Source organism: Saccopteryx leptura, chromosome 13, assembly GCF_036850995.1.
Source record: "Saccopteryx leptura isolate mSacLep1 chromosome 13, mSacLep1_pri_phased_curated, whole genome shotgun sequence".
Classification (NCBI taxonomy): domain Eukaryota; kingdom Metazoa; phylum Chordata; class Mammalia; order Chiroptera; family Emballonuridae; genus Saccopteryx; species Saccopteryx leptura.
This window is the reverse complement of record NC_089515.1, coordinates 8,131,554-8,153,770: the sequence shown is the minus strand read 5'-3', so window position 1 is coordinate 8,153,770 and position 22,217 is coordinate 8,131,554. Positions and strand designations below refer to the sequence as shown.

At 48.6% G+C, this 22,217-nt stretch overlaps 1 protein-coding gene across 1 annotated transcript in view; it reads left to right on the top strand.

The window, feature by feature from the left end:
- LOC136384937 (deleted in malignant brain tumors 1 protein) overlaps positions 1–22,217 on the top strand; it is a 71,701-nt gene that overhangs the window by 1,271 nt on the left and 48,213 nt on the right. The window contains exons 3-18 of the mRNA XM_066355596.1: positions 46–815; positions 868–903; positions 1,832–1,894; positions 6,529–6,567; positions 6,699–6,846; positions 8,426–8,616; positions 10,432–10,461; positions 11,101–11,142; positions 11,995–12,312; positions 13,546–13,575; positions 14,324–14,641; positions 15,369–15,398; positions 16,919–16,951; positions 18,403–18,556; positions 20,021–20,238; positions 21,889–22,206. Of these exons, the coding sequence (XP_066211693.1) occupies positions 46–815; positions 868–903; positions 1,832–1,894; positions 6,529–6,567; positions 6,699–6,846; positions 8,426–8,616; positions 10,432–10,461; positions 11,101–11,142; positions 11,995–12,312; positions 13,546–13,575; positions 14,324–14,641; positions 15,369–15,398; positions 16,919–16,951; positions 18,403–18,556; positions 20,021–20,238; positions 21,889–22,206 (2,738 nt within the window). The remainder of the gene's footprint in view (positions 1–45; positions 816–867; positions 904–1,831; positions 1,895–6,528; positions 6,568–6,698; positions 6,847–8,425; positions 8,617–10,431; positions 10,462–11,100; positions 11,143–11,994; positions 12,313–13,545; positions 13,576–14,323; positions 14,642–15,368; positions 15,399–16,918; positions 16,952–18,402; positions 18,557–20,020; positions 20,239–21,888; positions 22,207–22,217) is intronic.

Here is a 22,217-nt window from a genome sequence, read left to right as displayed (position 1 = left end):
CATCATCACCATCACTGTCATCATCACCACCATTGTCATCACAAGCACTGTCATCATCACCACCACTGTCATCAGCACTACCACTGTCATCATCACCACCATTGTCATCATCACAACCATTGTCATCATCACCACCACTGTCATCATCACCACCACTGTCATCAGCACCACAACTGTCATCATCACTACCACTGTCATTATCACCACCACTATCATCATTACTGTCATCACCACCATTGTCATCATCAGAAGCACTGTCATCATCACCACCACTGTCATCATCACCACCATTGTCATCATCACAAGCACTGTCATCATCACCACCACTGTCATCATCACCACCGTTGTCATCACCACCACTGTCATCAGCACCACAACTGTCATCATCACCACCACTGTCATTATCACCACCACTATCATCACTGTCATCAGCACCAACATTGTCATCATCAGCATCATCATCATTGTCATCACCATCACCATTATTATCATCACCCTTATCATCATCATCATCATCATCATCACCATCACCATTTTTATCACCATCATCACCATCATCATCATTACCACTATCATCACTGCCATTGTCATTAGCATCACCATCATCTTCATCACCTCCACCACCACCATCACCACTATCATCATCAGCATCACCATTATCATCATTGTCACCATTATTATCATTATCACCACCATTGTCACCATTATCATCACCATCATCACCATTATCATCACCACCATTGTCATCAGCATCACCACTATTACCATCACCATCACGATCACCATCATCACCACCACCACCATTGTCATCATCAGCATCACCACAGTCATCAACAATGCCATCATTATCAGTGTCATTGTTACCAGCTCCAGCACCATTATCAGAAGAAACTACTCTATCTAGTAAGTTACATTTTGTATTTATGAATTACTTTCCTGGTTATTTTTTAGTTTATGTGTTTTTATGATTATATATATAAAGAGCTAAGCATTCAAAAAGAATATTTAAATAAATTATTAAGATATCTGTAAACATCTGTTATGCAAAACAACAGGTCTCTGTGGATGAATTAATTTCCCATTTATAGCTAAGAGGCTGAGATTGCGTTCATGGCCATCTCTTCACCTGACAACCATCATCCTTATCCAAATCTTCATCCCTTCTTCCTGCCTGGATGGTCACAGGCTTCTCCTAACTGGCTTCCCTGCCTACAGGCTCCCAACATTATAATCCATTGTTTGCATGTACTCAGTTACCTTTTTTAAAAGTCAGGCTTAATTGAGATATAAGTTACCCCCAGTAAAAATTCCATGTAGACATTGCTGGAAGGGCTCATTATAAGCCTCTCTGAAGCTTTTTGTTTTCTTTTGATTCATCTAAGTAAGTCTTTTTTTTTTAAGTGAGAGCAGGGGAGATAGTGAGACAGATTCCCATATGCATCCCAACTGGGATCTACCTAGCAACCCCTGTTTTGAGCTGATGTTTGAATCAACCGAGCTATTTTTAGCACCTGAGGCTGATGTGCTGGGACCAACCAAGCTAGCCTCAGTGCCCAGGGCAGAGGCTCAAGCCAATCAAGCCACTGGCTGTGGGAGGGGAAGAGGAAGAGAAGGGGGAGAGGTAAGGGAAGAGAAGCAGATGGTCACTTCTTCTGTGTTCTCTGACTGGGAATCAAACCTGGAAGGTCCATACACTGGGCTGACGCTCTATCCGCTGAACAAACCGGCCAAGTCCTCTAAGTTAGTTTTATAATGAGTACTTCCAGCAGCGTCTACTTTATTCTTTCCATACTGCTGATTGATAGTGACCTTGCTTTGTTGTTCCTTCTAGTGGATAGCTTCTCAGAACCTTCACTGACCACAGCCCCTGAGGCCTGGATGCTTCCACCTTCAGGTACGGGGAGCAGTTCCTGAGAAATAAGGGCAGATAGACAGCGAGGGACAAGGTATCCTCCCAAGGTGGAGGGGAGACACAGGCAGTGTTTAAGTGGGAGGCCGCTCACTTACAAGCTGTGGGAGTTAGAGCAGTTCTTTTCACCTTTCTGAGCCTTGGTTTCTACATCTGTAAAATGGGAGCCCGTCTCCTACTACACGAGGAGGAGACGGGCTCCCATTTGTTGTATAAGGGTAAGAGAGAAACGTGTGAGTTCATGGCTCTCTGAAGCTCTGGTACTTAACTCAAAAACAACAAATGTTAGTTCCTGTCCTTGGTCTCCTTTACATAGTAAAGCCATAAAAAAGACTTATGGGGCCGAAGAGACCTAGTTGCTCTAAGACTAATGTAGTTTTGAATGATGAAGGGTCTGTTTAGCTATGATCTGCCTATGGATAGTCTAGTTTCCTATTTCAATAGATATATTGACATCTCGTATGTCTATCCCTATCCATGGCAGGGAAATAACATGTGGATTAAGTGGTCTTGTTAGAACTTAGGAATTCTGGAAGTTTCTTAAAGAGAGCTCTATACAGTAATGCCTCAGTTTTGGTTGACTTCAGTTATCATTGGTTTCGGGTTTCGTTATTTTGTTGATGTTGTTGTTGTTTTGTATTTTTCTGAAGCTGGAAACGGGGATAGACAGTCAGACAGACTCCCGCATGCGCCTGACCGGGATCCACCCAGCACGCCCACCAGGGGGCAACGCTCTGCCCACCAGGGGGCGATGCTCTGCCCCTCCGGGGCGTCACTCTGTCGTGACCAGAGCCACTCTAGTGCCTGGGGCAGAGGCCAAGGAGCCATCCCCAGCGCCCGGGCCATCTTTGCTCCAATGGAGCCTCGCTGCGGGAGGGGAAGAGAGAGACAGAGAGGAAGGAGAGGGGGAGGGGTGGAGAAGCAGATGGGTGCTTCTCCTATGTGCCCTGGCCGGGAATCAAACCCGGGACTTCTGCACGCCAAGCCGATGCTCTACCACTGAGCCAACCAGCCAGGGCCACGTTATTTTTTTCTGCGAAAACTTTGTCTCAGTTTTCATCTGTTGTCTCGGATTTTGTCAGCATACCCATATATTCTCCTGCTCAGTGTGGCTCATTGTGTGAGCATCACCCCCCACGTCTAGCCAAACAATTCCACTGCTTTCCAGTGTTTTTGCGCTTTTTTTTATTAATTGCGAGTGCTAATATAATAATTGGATTTGCATTGATTCATATGGAAATAATTGCCTCAGTTTTCGTCAGTTTCGGATTTCACCAATTGTTTTCGGACGATTATCGATGAAAACCGAGGCATCACTGTATTTTGAAAGGGGGATAGCGTAAAGCCCCTCACTGAAAGGACATAAAGTTGAAGCTTATGCTGGTTAGTTCTGACGTATGCATGCATGAGCATGGTATGAACTTGCATGTTTGCAAATGCAACATGACCACCTAGGGATTTAAAGGATGAAGGGTGCCTCCCTGAGACAGGAAGGCCACCACCCCCCGCACCCCATGGGTCCCCTCCTTGTGCTCCCAGGAGCCCGGGTGGCTGTGAGACTGGGAAATGGCACAAGAGGTGCTCAGGCCACGTGGAGGTGCTCATCCAGGGCATATGGGGAACTGTGTGTGATGACGTGTGGGATCTGGCCGGGGCCACTGTCTGTTGTGTGCCACCAGCTGCAGTGTGGCCAGGCCGTGGCAGCCCTCACAAGGGCCCACTGTGGGGCAGGCTCCGGGGAGATCGTGCTGGATGCCATGAACTGTGTGGGCAGTAAGAGCCGCCTAGGGGCGTGCGTGCCCAGGCGCAAGGCCGGGCACAACCGCGGGCGCCTGGCAGAGGCCGGTGTTGTCTGCAGAGGTGAGGGGTTGGCTGTCAGTCCTCATTGGGAGGACTCCTGTTTCCTCACTACTCCCTGCTCCACACACACGGGCACACACACGGGCACACACACGGGCACACACACGGGCACACACACGGGCACACACCACAGCTCAGCCTAGGAGAGGCCGTGGGTCTGGACAGCCAGCCAGTGTTACCTACATTCTTCCCAAGTTACACATCAGCCTGCCCACCCCCTTGGCCTCAGAGACCACCGAGTATGGCTCACAGCCTGGATCTAGGATCAGAAGCGGCCTGTTTAGTTTGAAATTCAGGCTAAAGTTGAATTTGGCCAAATCAGAGTATTTGGCATAAAACTCCAAATTCTTAAGTTTTGTGGAAAAATAAAAAGCAGAGGTTCAGTCTCAAAACAATTCTCTTATTTCGTTAACCGGCTAGACCTGAGAAAAAGCTTCCCCTTTGGACACAGCTTTCCAGTTCACACCACTCAAGTCACTCATTTTTCTGACCTGCATGGCCCTCAGACACTCTGGAGTTTGTGACCTCTGGGGGACGGGCCAGATGTGTCACCTGGTGTCCCAGGCCTTCCACATCTGGGCCTAGTGACCTTCCCAAACCTGTGTGCCCTCTGGTTGCCTCTGCCCCAGCCTCTCCCGAGTCTGTCCGTCTGGCACCCGGAGCGACGTCCTCCTGATGACACGTCTTCCTGCCAGGCTGCCCCTCCTCCGCGCCTGAGGGGGCACTTCCACGTCTGCAGCTCTCCTGGGACGCTCACTGTTTGTGCCTGGCCCATGTCTCAGATCCCCAGGAAGTGCCAAGGGCAGGGTCTGTGCCCGTCATTCTACTTCCCACAGCTCCCGTCACGGAGGGCTTTCCCGGTCAACATTCACCAGCTGAGACACGAGAACGTGCACAGTCTCTCTTCACGCTCATAGGCACCGCCCCCGCAGCTGCTCTGCCTGCGGGTAGGACCCCTGCTGTGTTGGGCATCAGCTACTAGACTCCGTGCAATGTAAAAAAGATCACGAGGCTGAGAGTCAGCTCCTGGTTTGATTCCCAGCTTCATTTATTCACTCGTGTGTTCACTCAGTGGATACTGGCTGAGGGCTCACCACGTGACAGGAAGCACTGGGGCTACAGCGATGATCAACCTCCCCACGTCTCCTCTTTTGTGGGGTCTGCGCCCTAACGGGAGAGGCGCACATAACATAGGATCACCCTCAGTTGTGTGGCCTCTCAGCCAAGTTCTGTCACCTCTGCCTCCCATTTTGTCTTGATTCCTCTTCATTCAAGTCGGATTCATGTGGAGAATTGAGGAAGAACACGAATGTGATGGTACCTAGAGACACCTGGCATCCAACAGTGGTCCCTTCCTGTGGTCGCATGCCCACCTAGGGGAGGCAGTGTGGGGGGAGGAGGAGGCCCCAGCTGTGGGAATCTGATCCGGGCTAGTCTCTCTCCAACTGAATGACCGTGGCTTCAGTCTCCATGTCATTCGAAAAGGCACATTGAACTCCATGCCCCCTGAAGTTCTATGTCTTTGCCATTCTGTGACTAACAAGGGGAGAATTAGCTGAATTAAGTGTGCCAACCATGGAAAGCAAGACGTCTTTGACATAAAACACAGATGTGGGTCTTGTAGTAGAAACTGAGGGACAATTTTCCCTCCAACATTCAAATATTCAAATATACAACAAAGTCTGAAGAATTTAACAATGAAATCCTACCTAGATTCTCTGATGAATTGACCAGTCCATCTATCATCCCTCTATTCATCCATCAATCCTTTTTTTCATTAAGGTTCCATTTATTTACCATACTGTTCACCTATTTTGAGGTTCGGTTCGGTGAACATTGGTAAATATGTAATCACAATCAAGATATAGAAGAACAGCTTCCTCCTCCTCACAATTTCCTCATTCAGTTCAGAATAGATGCCCTCTTCCCTGCCCCCGGCCCCCCATGAGAAACTGGTCGGAGAGATGTTGGGGGCACGAAGAAGGGTCCACGGCATCCGTGGGTCCTAATTCACCATCTCTGAGCAGCAGGTCAAAGGAATCAGTGAATCGGTGCCTCTTACTAGTCTTACAGTGAAGCCTCGTCACTCCTGTAAGGTATTTTTCCCCACCGAGAAGGAAGGAAGGGGCTGGAGCCGCAACGTGTGGATAGCAAAGGCTTTATTGAGTACAGAGCGCATCCCGTCTGGCGAGGTTCCCTGGCCCCGAGGAAAGATGGAGGCCAGGGAAGTCGCAAGGAGTGGCCCGTGTGAGGGATATTTAAAGGGTCCCTAGGATGGTCGAGCTAATACGACATGGTGAAATCTCACTGGCTGGCAGACGGTCGCTGTTTTCCAAAGGGTTCCTGGGAAGTTCCTTTTGGCTCACTTGGTTGTGGGTGGTCCTAGCCAAAGTTCCCGGGCCTGACCTTTCCCCATTACCCACAACTCCGACCCTCGGCTCACTGGAATTGCCTACGGCAGCCAGAATTTTGCATCATTGGTTTCCTTAAACCCGCCAATTAAAAAAGATCTCATCTGTGTATATGACAGGAGAATAATGCACCAAGTCTGCGAGGGTTCTAGAACAATGCGTCTCCTCTCCCGCACATCAGTGTCCCTCTGTGCTCTGGCCTCACCCCAAGACTGACTCCATAGTTCTGGGGGAGGGGGAGGCCAGAGTGATTATCTGCTAAAAGCCCCTCAGGGTCTTGTTTGCAGACAGGTGTGGACATCAGTGCCTGCCCGCTGACAATTCATGTGTCCTTTGTATGTTTGACAGGTCGCCCATTGGCTGCCATGGCAGGGACCATCACTGCAGGTGAGACTTCGGTCATCAAAGTGTCTGAATTTTGGAAAATAAGATAAAAGGAAAAAAATGGGCGAATTATAAAATTAGTGAACTGAATAATGAAAAAAAATGGAAATGCTAAAATATCTTTCTGCCTTTAGAAAAAGCTCAGTGTGGCAGCATTCTCACTAACTCATCTGGAGCCATTAGGAACCCCCCGCAGAATGACATGCGTGTCAACATGACCTGTGTGTGGGAGATCAAGGCAGACGCGTCTGACCACATACTGCTGGCCTTTCCGTATCTGAAGTAAGTTAAGTATGCAACGGAGTTAAAAATGCCCAGCATTGCTTTCTTGGCTGGTTCTCACAACTAAAAGCGTCCTTTATGTCTCTTTATGTCTTATTTTGAAACAATTATAAACATACAAGAGTTACAAAAATAGTAAGAGCCCCTTCATCCAGCTTTTCCCATTGGTGGCATCTTAAAATAATCTTAGAGCAATAATAAAAGCACAAACTTGACATGAGTGCAATCCTGTTAGCTCAACTCCAGAACTCTTACTCAGTTTTCACCATTTTTTACATGTGTTTGTGAGTGACAGAGAATGAGATGAAGACACAGTGTGTGTGTGTGTGTGTGTGTGTGTGTGTGTGTGTGTGTGTGGCTCAGCCTGATGGTTAAAGATGCAGATTCCAGGGAATCTCAGAACTAATAAATGAGAATATTTCAGATGTTAATGTCATAGTCAAGGTTGATGTCCTTCATAGCTGAATGTCTTATGGAAATTCTCCCCCCTTCCCAGGAATAACTTAAACTATTTATTATTCTTGGATTTTGCTTCATCAAAACATGACTTGGGATGGAGGGCTTGTGGGACTGAGGCGTGGATTGGACTTCTGATTAGTGGCATTAGTGGCATCTGGACACAACTGGACAACCACTGACCCAACCCAATGACTTCCTTAAAGCAAGCCTCCTGGGAAGTCAAAAGCTTATGAATGGCTTGTTTGGAACCTGGGGTCACATCCTGTCTGGCAGACCACGCACCCTCTGCCCCTGGGGTCATGTGCTGTCCTGGCAGACCAGCATCCTCTGCCCCTGGGGTCACGTCCTGTCCTGGCAGACCACGCATCCCCTGCTCCTGGGGTCACATCCTGTCTGGCAGACCACGCACCCTCTGCCCCTGGGGTCATGTGCTGTCCTGGCAGACCAGCATCCTCTGCCCCTTCTGCCCAGAAGATGAGTTACCTTGGTTCCCCTGACCCTGCTCCTGGCCCTAGGCTTGTGGTACCCTGTGGTCTCGGGTCTCCGTGGGGGTGCACCTAGAACTCCAGTCTCTTCTTTCCTATTCCAGTTTCTTCCTGGAGAGAAAAAGTGAGCTAAAAGGAATCCACACTTCATTTGAATAAATGACAAGCTTTTAATCTATCCCCAGCCTCCGTTACATGAATGACTTAGAGCAGTGGTCCCCAACCCCCGAGCCTGTACTAGTCCGTGGGCCATTTGGTACCGGTCCACAGAGAAAGAATAAATAACTTACATTATTTCTGTTTTATTTATATTTAAGTCTGAATGATGTTTTATTTTTTAAAAATGACCATATTCCCTCTGTTACATCCGTAAAACTCACTCTTGACACTTGTCTCATAAATTTGACAATTATATTTTAAAATACCACAGTTTTTACACCAGTCGCATAATTTTATTTTGTGCATTTATCCATCCCACCCTAAAGGCCAGTCTGTGAAAATATTTTCTGACATTAAACCGGTCTGTGGCCCAGAAAAGGTTGGGGACCACTGCCTTAGAGGGTCTGCCTTGGCGCATACCTCTAGGTCTGCTAGCGAGGAGACTGACAGGCACCTCTCGGGGTTTCTGTCCCCAGCCTGGACTGCACCGATGAGTACTTTGAAGTCCTGGATGGTCCTCCATCCTCGGCAACGTCCCTGGGGAAGACCTGCTCTGGCTTCCACCTCACCTTCGTGTCCTCCTCCAGCTCAATGACCCTCAAGTACTTCCGAAGCTTCAACAACTTAGGGAAGAGCTTTATTGCTTATTATTATTCTGCGACCAGAGGTAAGAATGGTAATTAATAGCCAGAGCCTGGAGCTTCCCTGTCTGCCCAGGGACCAGTTAGGGCTCCACCTCTGGGACCTTGGGCCAGAAACTCCACCTCTCTGAGCCCCAGTCCCTTCCCTGTAGAATGGGGGTGATAAGATCACCATCCCCCCAGGCTTGTTGCATGGGGTGCCTGCAATGACACAAGTGCAAGCTCGTTAGGGGTCCTCTCAGTGCTCAGTAACCAGCAGCTGCCTCACGGGCTAGTGAGTTTTCCTTAAGCCCTTTCTGGAGTTGCTCTGAGCCTAACACTAGGCAGGTGTGTGAGGACCTGCAGGAGACGGTGTGGTGCCAACCTAAGAGAGGCTCATGCACAGCGCAGAGGGAGTTCAAGACGAACACAGGTGACACAGTTACAGAACAAATAGAATAGAGTAGGCCCTGGCCGGTTGGCTCAGCGGTAGAGCGTCGGCCTAGCGTGCGGAGGACCCGGGTTCGATTCCCGGCCAGGGCACACAGGAGAAGCGCCCATTTGCTTCTCCACCCCTCCGCTGCGCTTTCCTCTCTGTCTCTCTCTTCCCCTCCCGCAGCCAAGGCTCCATTGGAGCAAGGATGGCCCGGGCGCTGGGGATGGCTCTGTGGCCTCTGCCTCAGGCGCTAGAGTGGCTCTGGTCGCAACATGGCGACGCCCAGGATGGGCAGAGCATCGCCCCCTGGTGGGCAGAGCGTCGCCCCTGGTGGGCGTGCCGGGTGGATCCCGGTCGGGCGCATGCGGGAGTCTGTCTGACTGTCTCTCCCTGTTTCCAGCTTCAGAAAAATGAAAGAAAAAAAAAAAAGAACAAATAGAATAGAGTAGATGAAGGCAAACACGTAGAATATACTAAATTAATGAGTGCAGGCATCTCAGCAAAAGACATTAGGAAAGAGAGAGGGAGACGACGCCAGGCTATAAAAACGTGTTTGGGAAACTACAGAAAACAGCCTTAGATTTATCTTTAAACCTGGCAAGGCTGTGTGTAGGAAACAGGAGGCGGGCCCGGCCGGTGAGAGAGCCGCCTGAGCACGCAGATGACAGGGGTGTGGCGAGAAGGCAGATGGGAGCCAAACCGAGCGTTCTGATGAAACACAGTGTAGCCAAGGCTGGGGAATGACCCCAGCGGTGATCAGGATAACAGCCAACACTTACTGAATGCCTATTTTGTGCCAGACGACATTTTAAGCCCTTGACCTGCGCTATCCCCTTTACTCCTCAGGCCAACCCAGGGCTCCTCTCTTCTCACAGATGAGGCACTATTTGCCGCTGAGAGAAGAGAGGCCGAGCTCATGGATGGTGCTTTCAGCATCTACCTTGGCCAAGATACTGTCAGGGTGGTTTCCTTTTAGCAAGCGCGAGGTGACTCCCTGAGCAAGCATGGGAAACATGCTATAAAATGCAGCATCGAGATGCTCTAGGGCAGTGGTCCCCAACCTTTTTTGGGCCACAGACCGGTTTAATGTCAGAAAATATTTTCACGGACCGGCCTTTAGGGTGGGACGGATAAATGTATCACATGACTGAGACAAGTGTCAAGATTGAGTCTTAGACGGATGTAACAGAGGGAATCTGGTCATTTTTTAAAACTAAAACATCGTTCAGACTTAAATATAAATAAAACAGAAATAATGTAAGTTATTTATTCTTTCTCTGTGGACTGGTACCAAATGACCCACGGACCAGTACCGGTCCGCAGCCCGGGGGTTGGGGACCACTGCTCTAGGTCACAGAGTCAATGAGGAGAAGTCACTGTAACAGACGTTAAACAGTTACTGACGATGGTTTCCTTGTATTTGCAGAGCTGGTTTCACCGACCCCGCATCCGATCAGTGAGTCCTGTTTACCGCCGTTCCTCAATCTTTAGTCCTAGTTCATGTTTCTTCCTCTGTCCTGGTTCCTGGTGCTTTCACTGTCATAGCTTGATCTCTCTCCTACACACGTCCTAACTGCCCGCACAGATCTACCGCGGCTGAGAGATTCTGTCCACACGCTTGTCACGAAGACGATGCTCACTCACAGTGGGACCGAGTTACACATATAACAACTGGGTCACTGTTTACCGATCATTGCTGATTTGATTTCCTATCAGAAACAATGGGACACACCTAATCAGACCTTCCACATTGAGGGAAAGTCGACAACAGCAAAATGAGGCAGAAGCATGGCGGGAGGAAGGGCTGTTCTCCCGGCGGTACAGGTTGCCGAGGCACGTTAGCACAGAATGGCACGATTTGATTGTCCTATTTCCAGTGACGGGACAGAAAAGGGGCAGATTACCTCTGTTGGATCCCACACACCTGAAAGGTATCAAGACCCCCATAAAAGAAAGTTTGATTTCAGAGGTCACTTCTTGTAGACGGGACGGCTCTGCCCGGGTCTTCGCTGAGTGGAGAGCGCTCGCAGAGAGCTGCCACCGTGTCTCGTCCAAGCCCGCCCGGTGGGTTTAAGACTGTTTTCTGTGTCCGCAGCAATCCCAACAGCAACACCCAAGATGGTAACAGCAGGACCAGGTAAGCCCTGGAAGGCATCCGCTCGTTTCCAGGCGTCCTTTCCTCTTGGTACCTGCTTCGTGGGTGGAAACTGGACCGATGGCAAGAGGTTTACCTATTTGCAAATGAACCGGATGGCTCTATCCAAAATTTCTGAACTATTGGGAACTATTGTTCTAGCATCCCAGGATGAGCAAATTTTATTTTATTTTATTTTTCAGAGCCTTTAAATCATCAAACTCTGAGCAGGTGACAGTGCCTTCTAGTGGGATTCTCCTTACCTTACATGGCCAGTCATGGTCATAATTAACCTCACACCCACATTCCTAATAGACTTCTTAAAAGGGAGTGGAGTGTCACAGCCACTTAGAGGTAATAGCGGAGGAAAAAATATGTAGTGAACTTTGGAATTAGGAGACCTGAGTTTAGATCTGCTACTTACTGGACATGGGATTTGGGGTGAATTGCTTTGCTTCTCCAACTATCAGTTTCCTCATAGATGAACTTGGTAAACCAGTACTCTTCCTGAGTGCCTATAAGGTGAACACACAGACAGACAGACAGACAAAGTGCCTCACAAAACCACAAATCACTGTGCATGTTATTTATAATGTTGTTCTGCATTTAGCCAAAACAGCCCTGTTGGGCACGTCTCTCTGGTTCAATAGCTACTCAGTTAATGGACATTTTAGACTAAATGCTATTTTGACAATCCTAGTGATTTAACAAATCTCCAATGGAGGTTGACTAGTTGACTGACCTTTTACCGAGTTCTCCCTCCCTAACAGTAGTGCAGGGGTGGGAAGCACAAACAGCTCAGGGGAGGTGTGCAGTGTCCCCAGAGGGCAATGGTCACCAGCTCTCTGTCTGCAGGGGACTGGCCAGAGCTGCGGCTGGTGGACGGCTCAGGCCGGTGCTCAGGACGCATAGAGGTCCTCCACCAGGGGGCCTGGGGCACCGTGTGTGACGACCTGTGGGACCTGAATGAAGCCGAGGTCGTGTGCCGGCAGCTGGGGTGCGGTCGGGCCGTGTCCGCCCTGGGGAAGGCCCACTTTGGCCCGGGCTCTGGAGACATCCTCCTGGACAACCTCCAGTGCGCTGGGGTGGAGCGCCACCTGGGCCAGTGTGCCCACTCGGGCTGGGCGGAGCACAACTGCGGCCACCACGAGGATGCCGGTGTCACCTGCTCAGGTAGCCTCTCCTTCTTCAGAGAGTCCCTGCCAGTTCCAAAGGGCTTCAAGACCACCCCGTTAGAATTCAGAGTCAGCCAGTGACAAGACAGGACCCTCAAATGTATATCATTCTGGTTTTGGCTTGATCTCTTCTAACTTGGCTAAATAGATAAGATTTTAAGTGTTAGCTTCTCAGAATAAAACCTCCTAATTTTCTAATGTGGTAATAAGAATTCCAAGAGGTGTGTGCACTTCACTGAATACAGACGTGTGCAGAGAAGATGTTTAATCACAGGGACATTTAAGGAGCTTGTCATCAGGTCTTTCATTCAAAGGGGCAGCTGCTACAGTCAAGTCGGGGAAGACATCAGGGCTGGAAAGTCCCGTGTCTGACTCTCAGAGCTGGGGTGACCCTCGGACTGCCTTGGGCGACATCTAAATGCCCAGCTCCTTTGCTAACACCTTCCTCGCTCAGTCACACCACCCAGGAAGTCAGTGAGCTGAAATGGCTCATTTTAATTGCCTTGTGACACTTAAAAGAATACTTTGGACTTAGGTGCAAACAGCTAGGAATAATTTAGTCCACTCTGGAATGCCTATTAATAACCCTCTCTGATAATGAGAAGCCTTTTGGTAAACTAGCAGCTGTAATGCCTGATGTGACTTGAGAGAATCAGTAACCATACCTTGAAGTGGCACTTGTCATACAGAATTGCCGATGTGAGAAGCAGCTGGCTGGGTATGTCAGTGCCCACTACCTGTGACCTCCAATTTGAGGCACATGTTACTAAGTATTGTCCTGCTTGCTGTGCATTCATTTGTCCAACTTTTTGCCTGGTGGTGCCTTGTTACTGTGGCACATCTAACCTAGTTGCCGTCTCATGGACCATCTGTCACTGCCAAGCTTCTTTGTCCTGGAGGGTGACTGTCTAAATCTGTGGTACCCCCAAAGACTTCCCAAAGTGAAGCTCGTCTGCTACAAGGTGGGTAATTGAGGTCATATCATCACAAGTGTACCCTTCCCATCTGGCCATCTTTGTCACAGTGCTGGAGCAAGGCAGCCACCAGAGAGAGCTTTCTGTCCGGGCTACGGATGAGTCTGTCTCCCACGATGACGTTATTCAAAGGCACTAACTCTTTCTGTGTCAGATTCATAAACACTTCTAAGGATGTAGTTAAAAATCTTTGTCTTCGGTTATGAGAAGTCAGGATTTCTGAAACACACTGACATGTTGATTCTCTCTCTAAACAGATGCTGAAGAATCACTTATTAACAGTCCAGGTAGGTCACACTGTTTTGTTTCTTTTTTTTTTTTTTTTTTTTTTTTTTGATGGAACTTAAATGGCAGTTGTTTTGATTTGTCCTTGATCTAGCCTTCCAGCTCAAAGTTCATTCTCTGTCTAAACCACAGAGATTTTCTCACCATGGAGATGTCGCTCGAAGGTCTCATTTTGATGTAATACTTGTGACTTGTTTACATGTGATGATGGCTGTGCGTGTGAGAGATTACACACAGGAACAATATGGCGTGTTGGGATTGTTTGCACACTCTTTTCCCTCTGATTCAAAGGCCTTTCCCCAACTCCCTCCCTGAGCGGCTCCTCCTCACTGTTGTAGGAGGGTCTCCCTGCCCACAGCTCCTCCACTCGCTCATCTCTCCCCTTGGGGCACCCTGTTCTTTCCTGTCGCTGCAGTCATCACAGTGTGGGATAGCGCACTAGACTCATGTTTGTGTTTAACACACACGAGACTTAAGGCTCCCCCAGGGCGGGGACCGTGGCTCTTTGGTTGATAGCAGTATCATCAGGGCCTAACACGAAAGGTAATCAATCAGAACCATTGAAATAAAATTAGACTAGCGGAAGATGTCTGCAACTCAGACACATGGAAGCAATGTGAGGGACAGACCCGGAGGTTGAAGACCAGAGCATGTATCTCCCCAGCCCCATAGTCCTGCTGGCCTCGGAGGCCTGGTGCTGGAGATGCCAGGAGAGTCTTTTGGGGACTCACACCCCATCTCTGTCTGCAGGGGACTGGCCAGAGCTGCGGCTGGTGGACGGCTCAGGCCGGTGCTCAGGACGCGTAGAGGTCCTCTACCAGGGGGTCTGGGGCACCGTGTGCGATGACCTGTGGGACCTGAATGAAGCCGAGGTTGTGTGCCGGCAGCTGGGGTGCGGTCGGGCTGTGTCCGCCCTGGGGAAGGCCCACTTTGGCCCGGGCTCTGGAGACATCCTCCTGGACAACCTCCAGTGCGCTGGGGTGGAGCGCCACCTGGGCCAGTGTGCCCACTCGGGCTGGGCGGAGCACAACTGCGGCCACCACGAGGATGCTGGTGTCACCTGCTCAGGTAGCCTCTCTCCCCTCAGGCAATAATTTCAGATGTTGTGAATAAAGGCAGTTTAAAACCATGCATCCCAGATAGAATTTTCATTCATCCATCCATCCATTTATCTATCCATCCATTTATCTATCCATCCATTCATCCATCCATCCATCCATCCATCCATCCATCCAACCATCCATCGAACCATCTAACCATCCAACCATCCATCCAACCATCCATTTATTCATCCATCCATCCATCCAACCATCCATCCATCCATTTATCCATCCATCCATCCATCCATCCATCCATCCATCCATCCATCCATCCATCCATTCATCCATCCATCCAACCATCCAACCATCCAACCATCCAACTACCCAACCATCCAACTATCCATCCATCCATCCATTCCTCCATCCATTCCTCCATCCAACCATCTATCCAATCATCCAACCATTCATCCAGCCATCCATTTGTCTGCTCATTCTTATATCTAACAATCTTTGAGCTTCCACTCTGGCTCTGGGCTCAGTCACACATCCTGCCATGCACAGCTCCAGGTTGCTTATGGGAGGTCTCAAAGGCCAAGGACCCTACCAAAGGAGGGCTGGAAATGCCCAGGGGAAGTTCTGGTGCTCTGATCCCATACCCATAAAGACCATGGTCCTTTACCCATGCCCCTGTTACCCCGTGTCCTCCATGCTTTGGATTCACTGAAGTGACCTATTGTCTTTCTTTATACACTCAGATGCATATCTGCCTCCTCCTACACTGCCAGGTATGTCCATATTTTTTTCTAGTCCAAGAAACTTAATAACAACACATATGTATGAGTGTTGAGAACCAGACACTGTTCTGGGTGCTTTTATAACTAATAAAATAATTAATTCCTTTTATAACTAATTTAATCCTAACAATAACCCTGGAGGTAAGGACTTTGATTTATTGCCATTTTCCAGATAGGCAAATTGAGACAAGAAAGTAATGTCCGAGAACTAGCCAGTAGATTTGAACCCAAGATTTTGGTGCTCTTGAGCACTAATCTCATTTACAACTCCTGAGTATTGGCCCCATCTACACAAAGACCAAGCGAAACTAGAGCAGAGATGGGAGACATTTTGCTCAGATTGTTGGTAATCCTCAGGACACTCCTGCAAAAGGTATTTGATACTGTATTTTATAGAAGAGAAATTTGAGATGCAGAAAGGTTAAGTAACTTTCCTGAGATCACTCAGCAAGTTCGTGGTAGAACCAAGTTTTAACACTAATCAGTCTGATACTTAAATACATGCTCTTGGAGATCTTATGACTTCTGCCTGTTTTCAAAGAGCTTATAACTTAAGGATGAAATGATATCCATCTGTAATAAAAACCAAAGATTATAAAGATCAGACCAACACATGTGACATACATTCTGAAATGATTCTGGAGGTGAATGGACAGGCATTTCATTTCATTTCATTGCAGCAAACATTTCTGAGCATCTATGCGGCAGCAGGCATCCTGCTAGGGCTGCTGCTCACTGTTTCCCAGCTGCGGGTCCATCAGAAATTTCATGCCGGTTCACAAAAGAATGAACCACCCTGATGTTAGACAGTCCGTGGACCACCCGTTGAAAATACTGAGTTAGCTTATTTAATCTTCACAGCTGAGGATTAGGGAGATCAAGAAGCTTGCCGAAGATAACTCGATTAGAAGGTAGCAGAACTAGGATTTTCAAGCCTCTCTCTTGCTCTCTGAGTGCACCTGGCTGTCCCCACAGAGCCTCAGAGAACACACGCAGGTCACGAGTCATTGGCAGGAGGCTATCTCTCGGTCACTTGCCTGAAGAAAACCTAGTTATGGCCTGACCTGTGGTGGCACAGTGGATAAAGCGTCAACCTGGAAACGCTGAGGTTGCCGGTTCAAAACTCTGGGCTTGCCTGGTCAAGGCACATATCGGAGTTGATGCTTCCAGCTCCTCCCCCTTCTCTCTCTCTCTCTCTCTCTCTCTCTCTCCCCCCGCCCTCTATAATGAATAAAGAAAACCTAGTTATGTTCTGGGCGTTTCTGGGGACAGCCAGCTTTGTATGTTGGGGTCATGAGTGAGAGAGGTAGGGCTGTCTATAGTTAAAGGGCCATCCATGGTCAGGGTCAAGGGCAGCAGATATGCAAATGAACATTCATCTGTAGTTTTCTCATTTCATGTAACTAAGCTGAGCTTAAAATTCCATGGGTGACAGGGAAATGAAGAAGACAGTGCTGAGTGAAAGGAGCCATCTGGTTATCATTGTTACCTCCCCTTGTTTTCCTTTCTAGGTCTTTCTACAGCTTCTCAGGACCACATAGCAGGTAATGGCTTGTTTTAAATGGATATGGTAACTCTATGGGAAGAGAGCCATCAAACTAGATGCTGGGCGGTGTGCCCAGGACATGGCCCCAAGGCGGGCACAGTGGAAGCCAGGGCAGCCCAGACCTCGGCCGGAGGAGCCCTGCGGTCCTCCCCGCAGCCTTGCTGAGGCATATGGCATCAGGACCACTAGTGCCTGTAAATAGTGACTTTTTTGAACTTAAGGAATGGGCTGGGAAGGGGGCATGTGGACCTGCTCTGGTCAGAGCAGGCTGGAGGGTGACGAGAGACTTGAAGAGCATGTGGCTCAGTCCACCTGGCCACACTCAGCCGGCCCTCTCTGGGGACAGTCTGGTAGCGGGCACCCACAGTGGGCACCAGTCCGTCACCCCCTGGCATGGGTAGTTTCAGGCAGTCTGAGTCCTGGGGATTTCAATGTCTGACCTGACTCCAGTTATTATAACTTACAAATGCAATCGGCAATAGAGCTATCAGACGACTGGGCGTGTCATCGCTTCTTGTCACCCATCGCAAGGAAGACCGGGCATCTGTTTAATTCTGTGACAATCACAAGTTGGCCAAAGGAGAAGAGGACGAAGAAAATTAAGGAACTTAATGATCTAGGGACAAGGCACAATGTGTTCAAATTTTTTCTAAAATACTCTGACACTTCTAAGTTGTCTGCTTTTTGTGTGTGTGTGTCTCATACTGCTTTAAATACATATGTGTGTGGAAATGTATATCTTTTTATATTAATAGGACTATGGAAGAGTTAGATCTCACTATTATCTTGTTCAACTGATATAAATCCCAAAACATGTAAATTCCCGTCTCAGTAGATATTAAGTTAAAGGAAACCCAGTCTACCTAGAAAAAAATGATGAAAAAATACTTAAAGGGAGGTCCCCATCCCTCCCCAAGCAGTCCTCAGTGTTCGCCTCTCCTGGGTCTCCAGTTCATCGGACCACAAAACCATTTCAGAGCCTCTTGTTCCCCACGCCTCCCCTTCCCCAGTCACGTTCCACCCCCGTCTCTCCATCTCTCCTTCCCCGTGTCTCACGCAGATCGACTCTGCCTCTCTCCCAGCAAGCGAGAGTCCTTCCAGTTCAGAAGGAGGGGGGGAATAGTAAACAGACTGGACAAATATAATATTTTCTTTGCCAAGTGGTGGGGGAGCAGAGGGCAAGGCAAGGAGCTCTCACACATTAGTCCTTCTTGGCTCACCATAATTAGATGGACAGGACACATTAGTCCTTCTTGACTCACCATAATTAGATGGACAGGAGGCATTTAGGCTCAAGATCTATTCAGACAGCCTTGCGTGTGGCGACCCCAAGGGAACCACTGCCTGACTGTACCAAGCCACCGCACCGGGTGGGAGCTGGTCATTGCTGAGATCACACAAGTGATGCCATGTGGACAGATCCTGACGGCCTTTCCCTTGTTGTTCCAGGAGGAAGTGACGCTTGTGGAGGGGTCATCTCCAGCCACTTTGGCTCGTTTTCCAGTCCACGGTATCCAGAAAGCTACCCCACGGACACCCAGTGCATCTGGGAGATCCACGTGGATAAGAACTTCCACATAAAACTCATGATTCCGAGTTTGAGGTAAGAAACCAGCTTTTTAGGAAAAGACGCCATCTAAATAAGGATATGGGTTTGTGAGATGATAATAAAGGTATTTCTTTCATTGTGAAACCCTTTGGGCCAAAAGCAGAAACACACAAAACAGTGCTCTTTTAGTGGAAGCTCGGTCAGTTCTGTAGTACTAGCCAGTGTCTTACTTCTGGCTTGAAAAAGTCAAGAAGTGGTCTACTACCATATTTGTCATCATCTTATTTTGATAGTTTTCCTTTAGATTTTTTTTTTTTTCTTTTAAAAGTACCACAGAAATCTCCTCGCCAGCTTTGGGCTTACTGTACACCAGGTACCAATATTTATCCACTAGGACTTTCTCTTTCTTTTATTTAAACTTGAAACAAACAGTTAAGAGGCTTTCCCCACTCACAACAGCCAACTACTCCAGCCACGGGCCCTGCATCTTCTAAAGCTAAAAAACGAGATGGTGTTATTGCTTTCATTCTGACATAAAGAGAATAGATTTCCCAAAACTGTTGTCATTTTTTTATCTTCCTGACATTACAAAGAGAGCTGGCTTTCTTAGTGTTAGCTGTGTGTAAAGCCCTGTATCATGTTCTTCGTCATATTCCAGCATCATGATAAATCTAGGATAGATGTGCTTGGTGTCCCATGAGAGAGCAGATCACAGAGGTTCGCTCAGGTGCCCATGCTAACCCTCACGTCCGTCTGAGGTCAGAGCCCAGCCACTCACCATCCCGTGAGCAGAGCAGGCACGGAGCTCCTCTTCCTGCATACGACACACCGAGCCACCAACACAGCAGTGCTATCAAAGGCTGTGATGTCCTCCGTCAGCACGCACAGTATTGTCCCTCAGTCCGTGGGGTCAGACCTGCTCTGTGCCAAAGAATACCCTGGACACGTGTTACCCGAAGGACACTGATAGCCTACAAGGAAGTAAAAACCTTGAACCTGGACCTCCAGAGTCAGCCATGTTATCAATCGTCTATCCCTTCAAAATCACCCTTCAGACACATCCCTTCTGAATGGCCAACCAAAGTGCAACTACTCTTCTATAGTATGCTGACGTTATTATTTTAAAATCATGTTTTCTCTCCTCAAGAATGTGGGTATAAAAAAGGGCGTGAAATGCAGAGGTAGAAAAACTTGGCTGTGATGTCAAGGACGTGCTGAGCGTTTATTTGTGATGTACATGTGCATTTTGTGATGTTCCCTGCAGGTCGTGATTGGCTAAAGTTATGATTTTTACACTTCTGTTACTAAGTCATAACCATAAGTCTCACTTCTTCCTCAAAGAAAATAAGAGTTCTGATAATAAGGCATCTGAAAAACTTAATTGATATTTGATATGTTGATGTGCAATTTAAAACACAATGCAAACATTTAATTCTATGATTGCCATGCTTTTTAAGCTTTAATATCTAGGAGGTTCTAGCGTGTGGCTAACCCTCCACTTTGATCCCCCCACTCCAGCATGGAAGATATCCTTGGGTGCCCCTACGACTCAGTGGAAATCTTCGATGGCCCCAGAATCGCCTCGCTGTCCATGGGGAAGTTCTGTGCTCCAGGAGCGGTGATGTTTTTCTCCTCCTCAGACATCCTGACAGTGGTGTTCCGGAGTGATTCTATGATCACCAACACGGGCTTTTATGCTCTGTTCAATGTGATTCCACAGGGTGCAGGAGAGTCAGGTAGGAAGCGCCAAGTAGGTTTTTGGTCTTGAAAAGACAGAACAGTTTTCTAATTTGAGGGACTTCCCTATCAGCAGAGGCCTGGAATTCAATTGTTAAAGACCCTCCTACCTCGCCCCGTCAGCTCTGCACCATAGCTGCTGGATTTTCCCGCTAAGTGCCACATGGGTAATGGAAATAAGGTGATGATGTCCAGCCTGTCTGTGAACAGGCAGGCTGCTAGCCTCCACAGGGGAAAGCTGTGTGCCTGTGCCCTCCGTACCCGCACGTGGGAGCTGTCCAGAGTGCTGAAATCTAGAAGCCACACTTTCCTGAAGAATCTACTTCGCTTCACCAGCTGCATCACCTCCTTCCTACCCAGGACTCACCAATGACGGCCCAGGCTGTCATTCCAGAGCCAAGTCCAGTTTGTACCCAGCAAGCATGCCACCCGTTGATTGTGGGGCTTTTGGTGGTCAGGGGCCCTTGCAGGATTTCTCGTAACTTTTTTGGAAAACCAAGTGCCTGGCTGCAGTTGAAGCTGAGGGTGGGAGGGTGGGCATGTGTGTCTGGGTAAGGAAAGTTTTTATATATGTGACCCATAAAGGCATGTTTGAGATCTTGCCTTGGGGAGGTTAAGATCCAGCATTTGAAATCCAGTCCACTTGTTGACTCAAGATCATCATTTGTTTATCCAACAATATTGCCTGCAGCCTTAGTGTGTGCCAGGCCCCATTTCAGGTGTCAGAGACTCAGAGCAGTAAAGCACGCTTCCCTCGTGGAATTTACAATAGTGTGGATGTGGTGAGTGGGGGAGGGTCAAGACACAAGAAACAAGTAAATAGGCAAGAGGACTTGGGGGAGAAATAAAGGCTGGGGAGAAATAAAGATCCAGGCAGGGTGTAGAGAGTGCCTGGTGTGGAGGAGGGACTCCTGTGTGGTGGGTGAGGGTGGGTGGCCTCCCGGAGGAGGCGGTGCATGATGGATGGCAATGAAGAGGCGTTCTAGGCAGAGAGAAGAGCAAACGCAAAGGCTCTCAGGAAGGAAAGAGAAACAGAAAGGCCACAGCGACAGATCCTGCAGACACAGGAAGGGGAAGTTGTCCCTAGGGTGTCTCCAGGAGACAGTGGGTGATTCCAGCTGGCCACTGAAATAGCCGTTTCCCACGTCAGGTAGTCACAGACACCCAGTGGCCCACTTGCCTTCAGGGAATTAAAACTATACAATATATTTATTCAAGCACTTATTTAAGGCACATTTTTTAAAAGCAGCTTGGAAAGCACTTCCCTGGTAACCCAGCATTGTGATGCAGAGAACCCCGTGCAAGATGTGCAGAAAGCATGGTGGGCTGGGGGCCTTAGGTTCACGGTCTCATTGACTAGTCTCTAAAATATATGCCACCGAGTCCCAATTTTATAATTTAATAGATGTGTAAACTGAGGCTGGAAAGATGAAGAAACTTTTCAAAGGTTACGTGTCCAGGGAGCAGTAGAGCTGACACTCAAACCCTCCTTTGCTTCACCCTTAAGCCCTACGCCCAACTCACTACAGAATCATGGCAGCCGTAAGGCTTTGCTCTTGCACTTACTTGCCTTAGTCATGAATGTGGGAGCTGGAAACTCTTTCTATTTGAAACTTCCAAACTCAAAAATGAAACCTTGTTCTGTTTAGAAGATGGACTGAAGCTGCGGCTGGTGGGCAGTTCTGGACGGTGCTCAGGACGCTTGGAAGTCCTCCACCAGGGGGCCTGGGGCACCGTGTGTGACCACCTGTGGGACCTGAACGAAGCTGAGGTCGTGTGCCGCCAGCTGGGGTGCGGTCGGGCCATCGCTGCCCCTGGAAAGGCCTATTTCGGCCCGGGCTCTGGAGACATCCACCTGGACAACATTCAGTGCTCAGGAAGCGAGAGCCACCTCGGACAGTGCCCTGGCTCCAGCTGGTCAGACCACCCCTGTGGGCACCAGGACGACGCGGGTGTCATCTGCTCAGGTAGCCTCTCC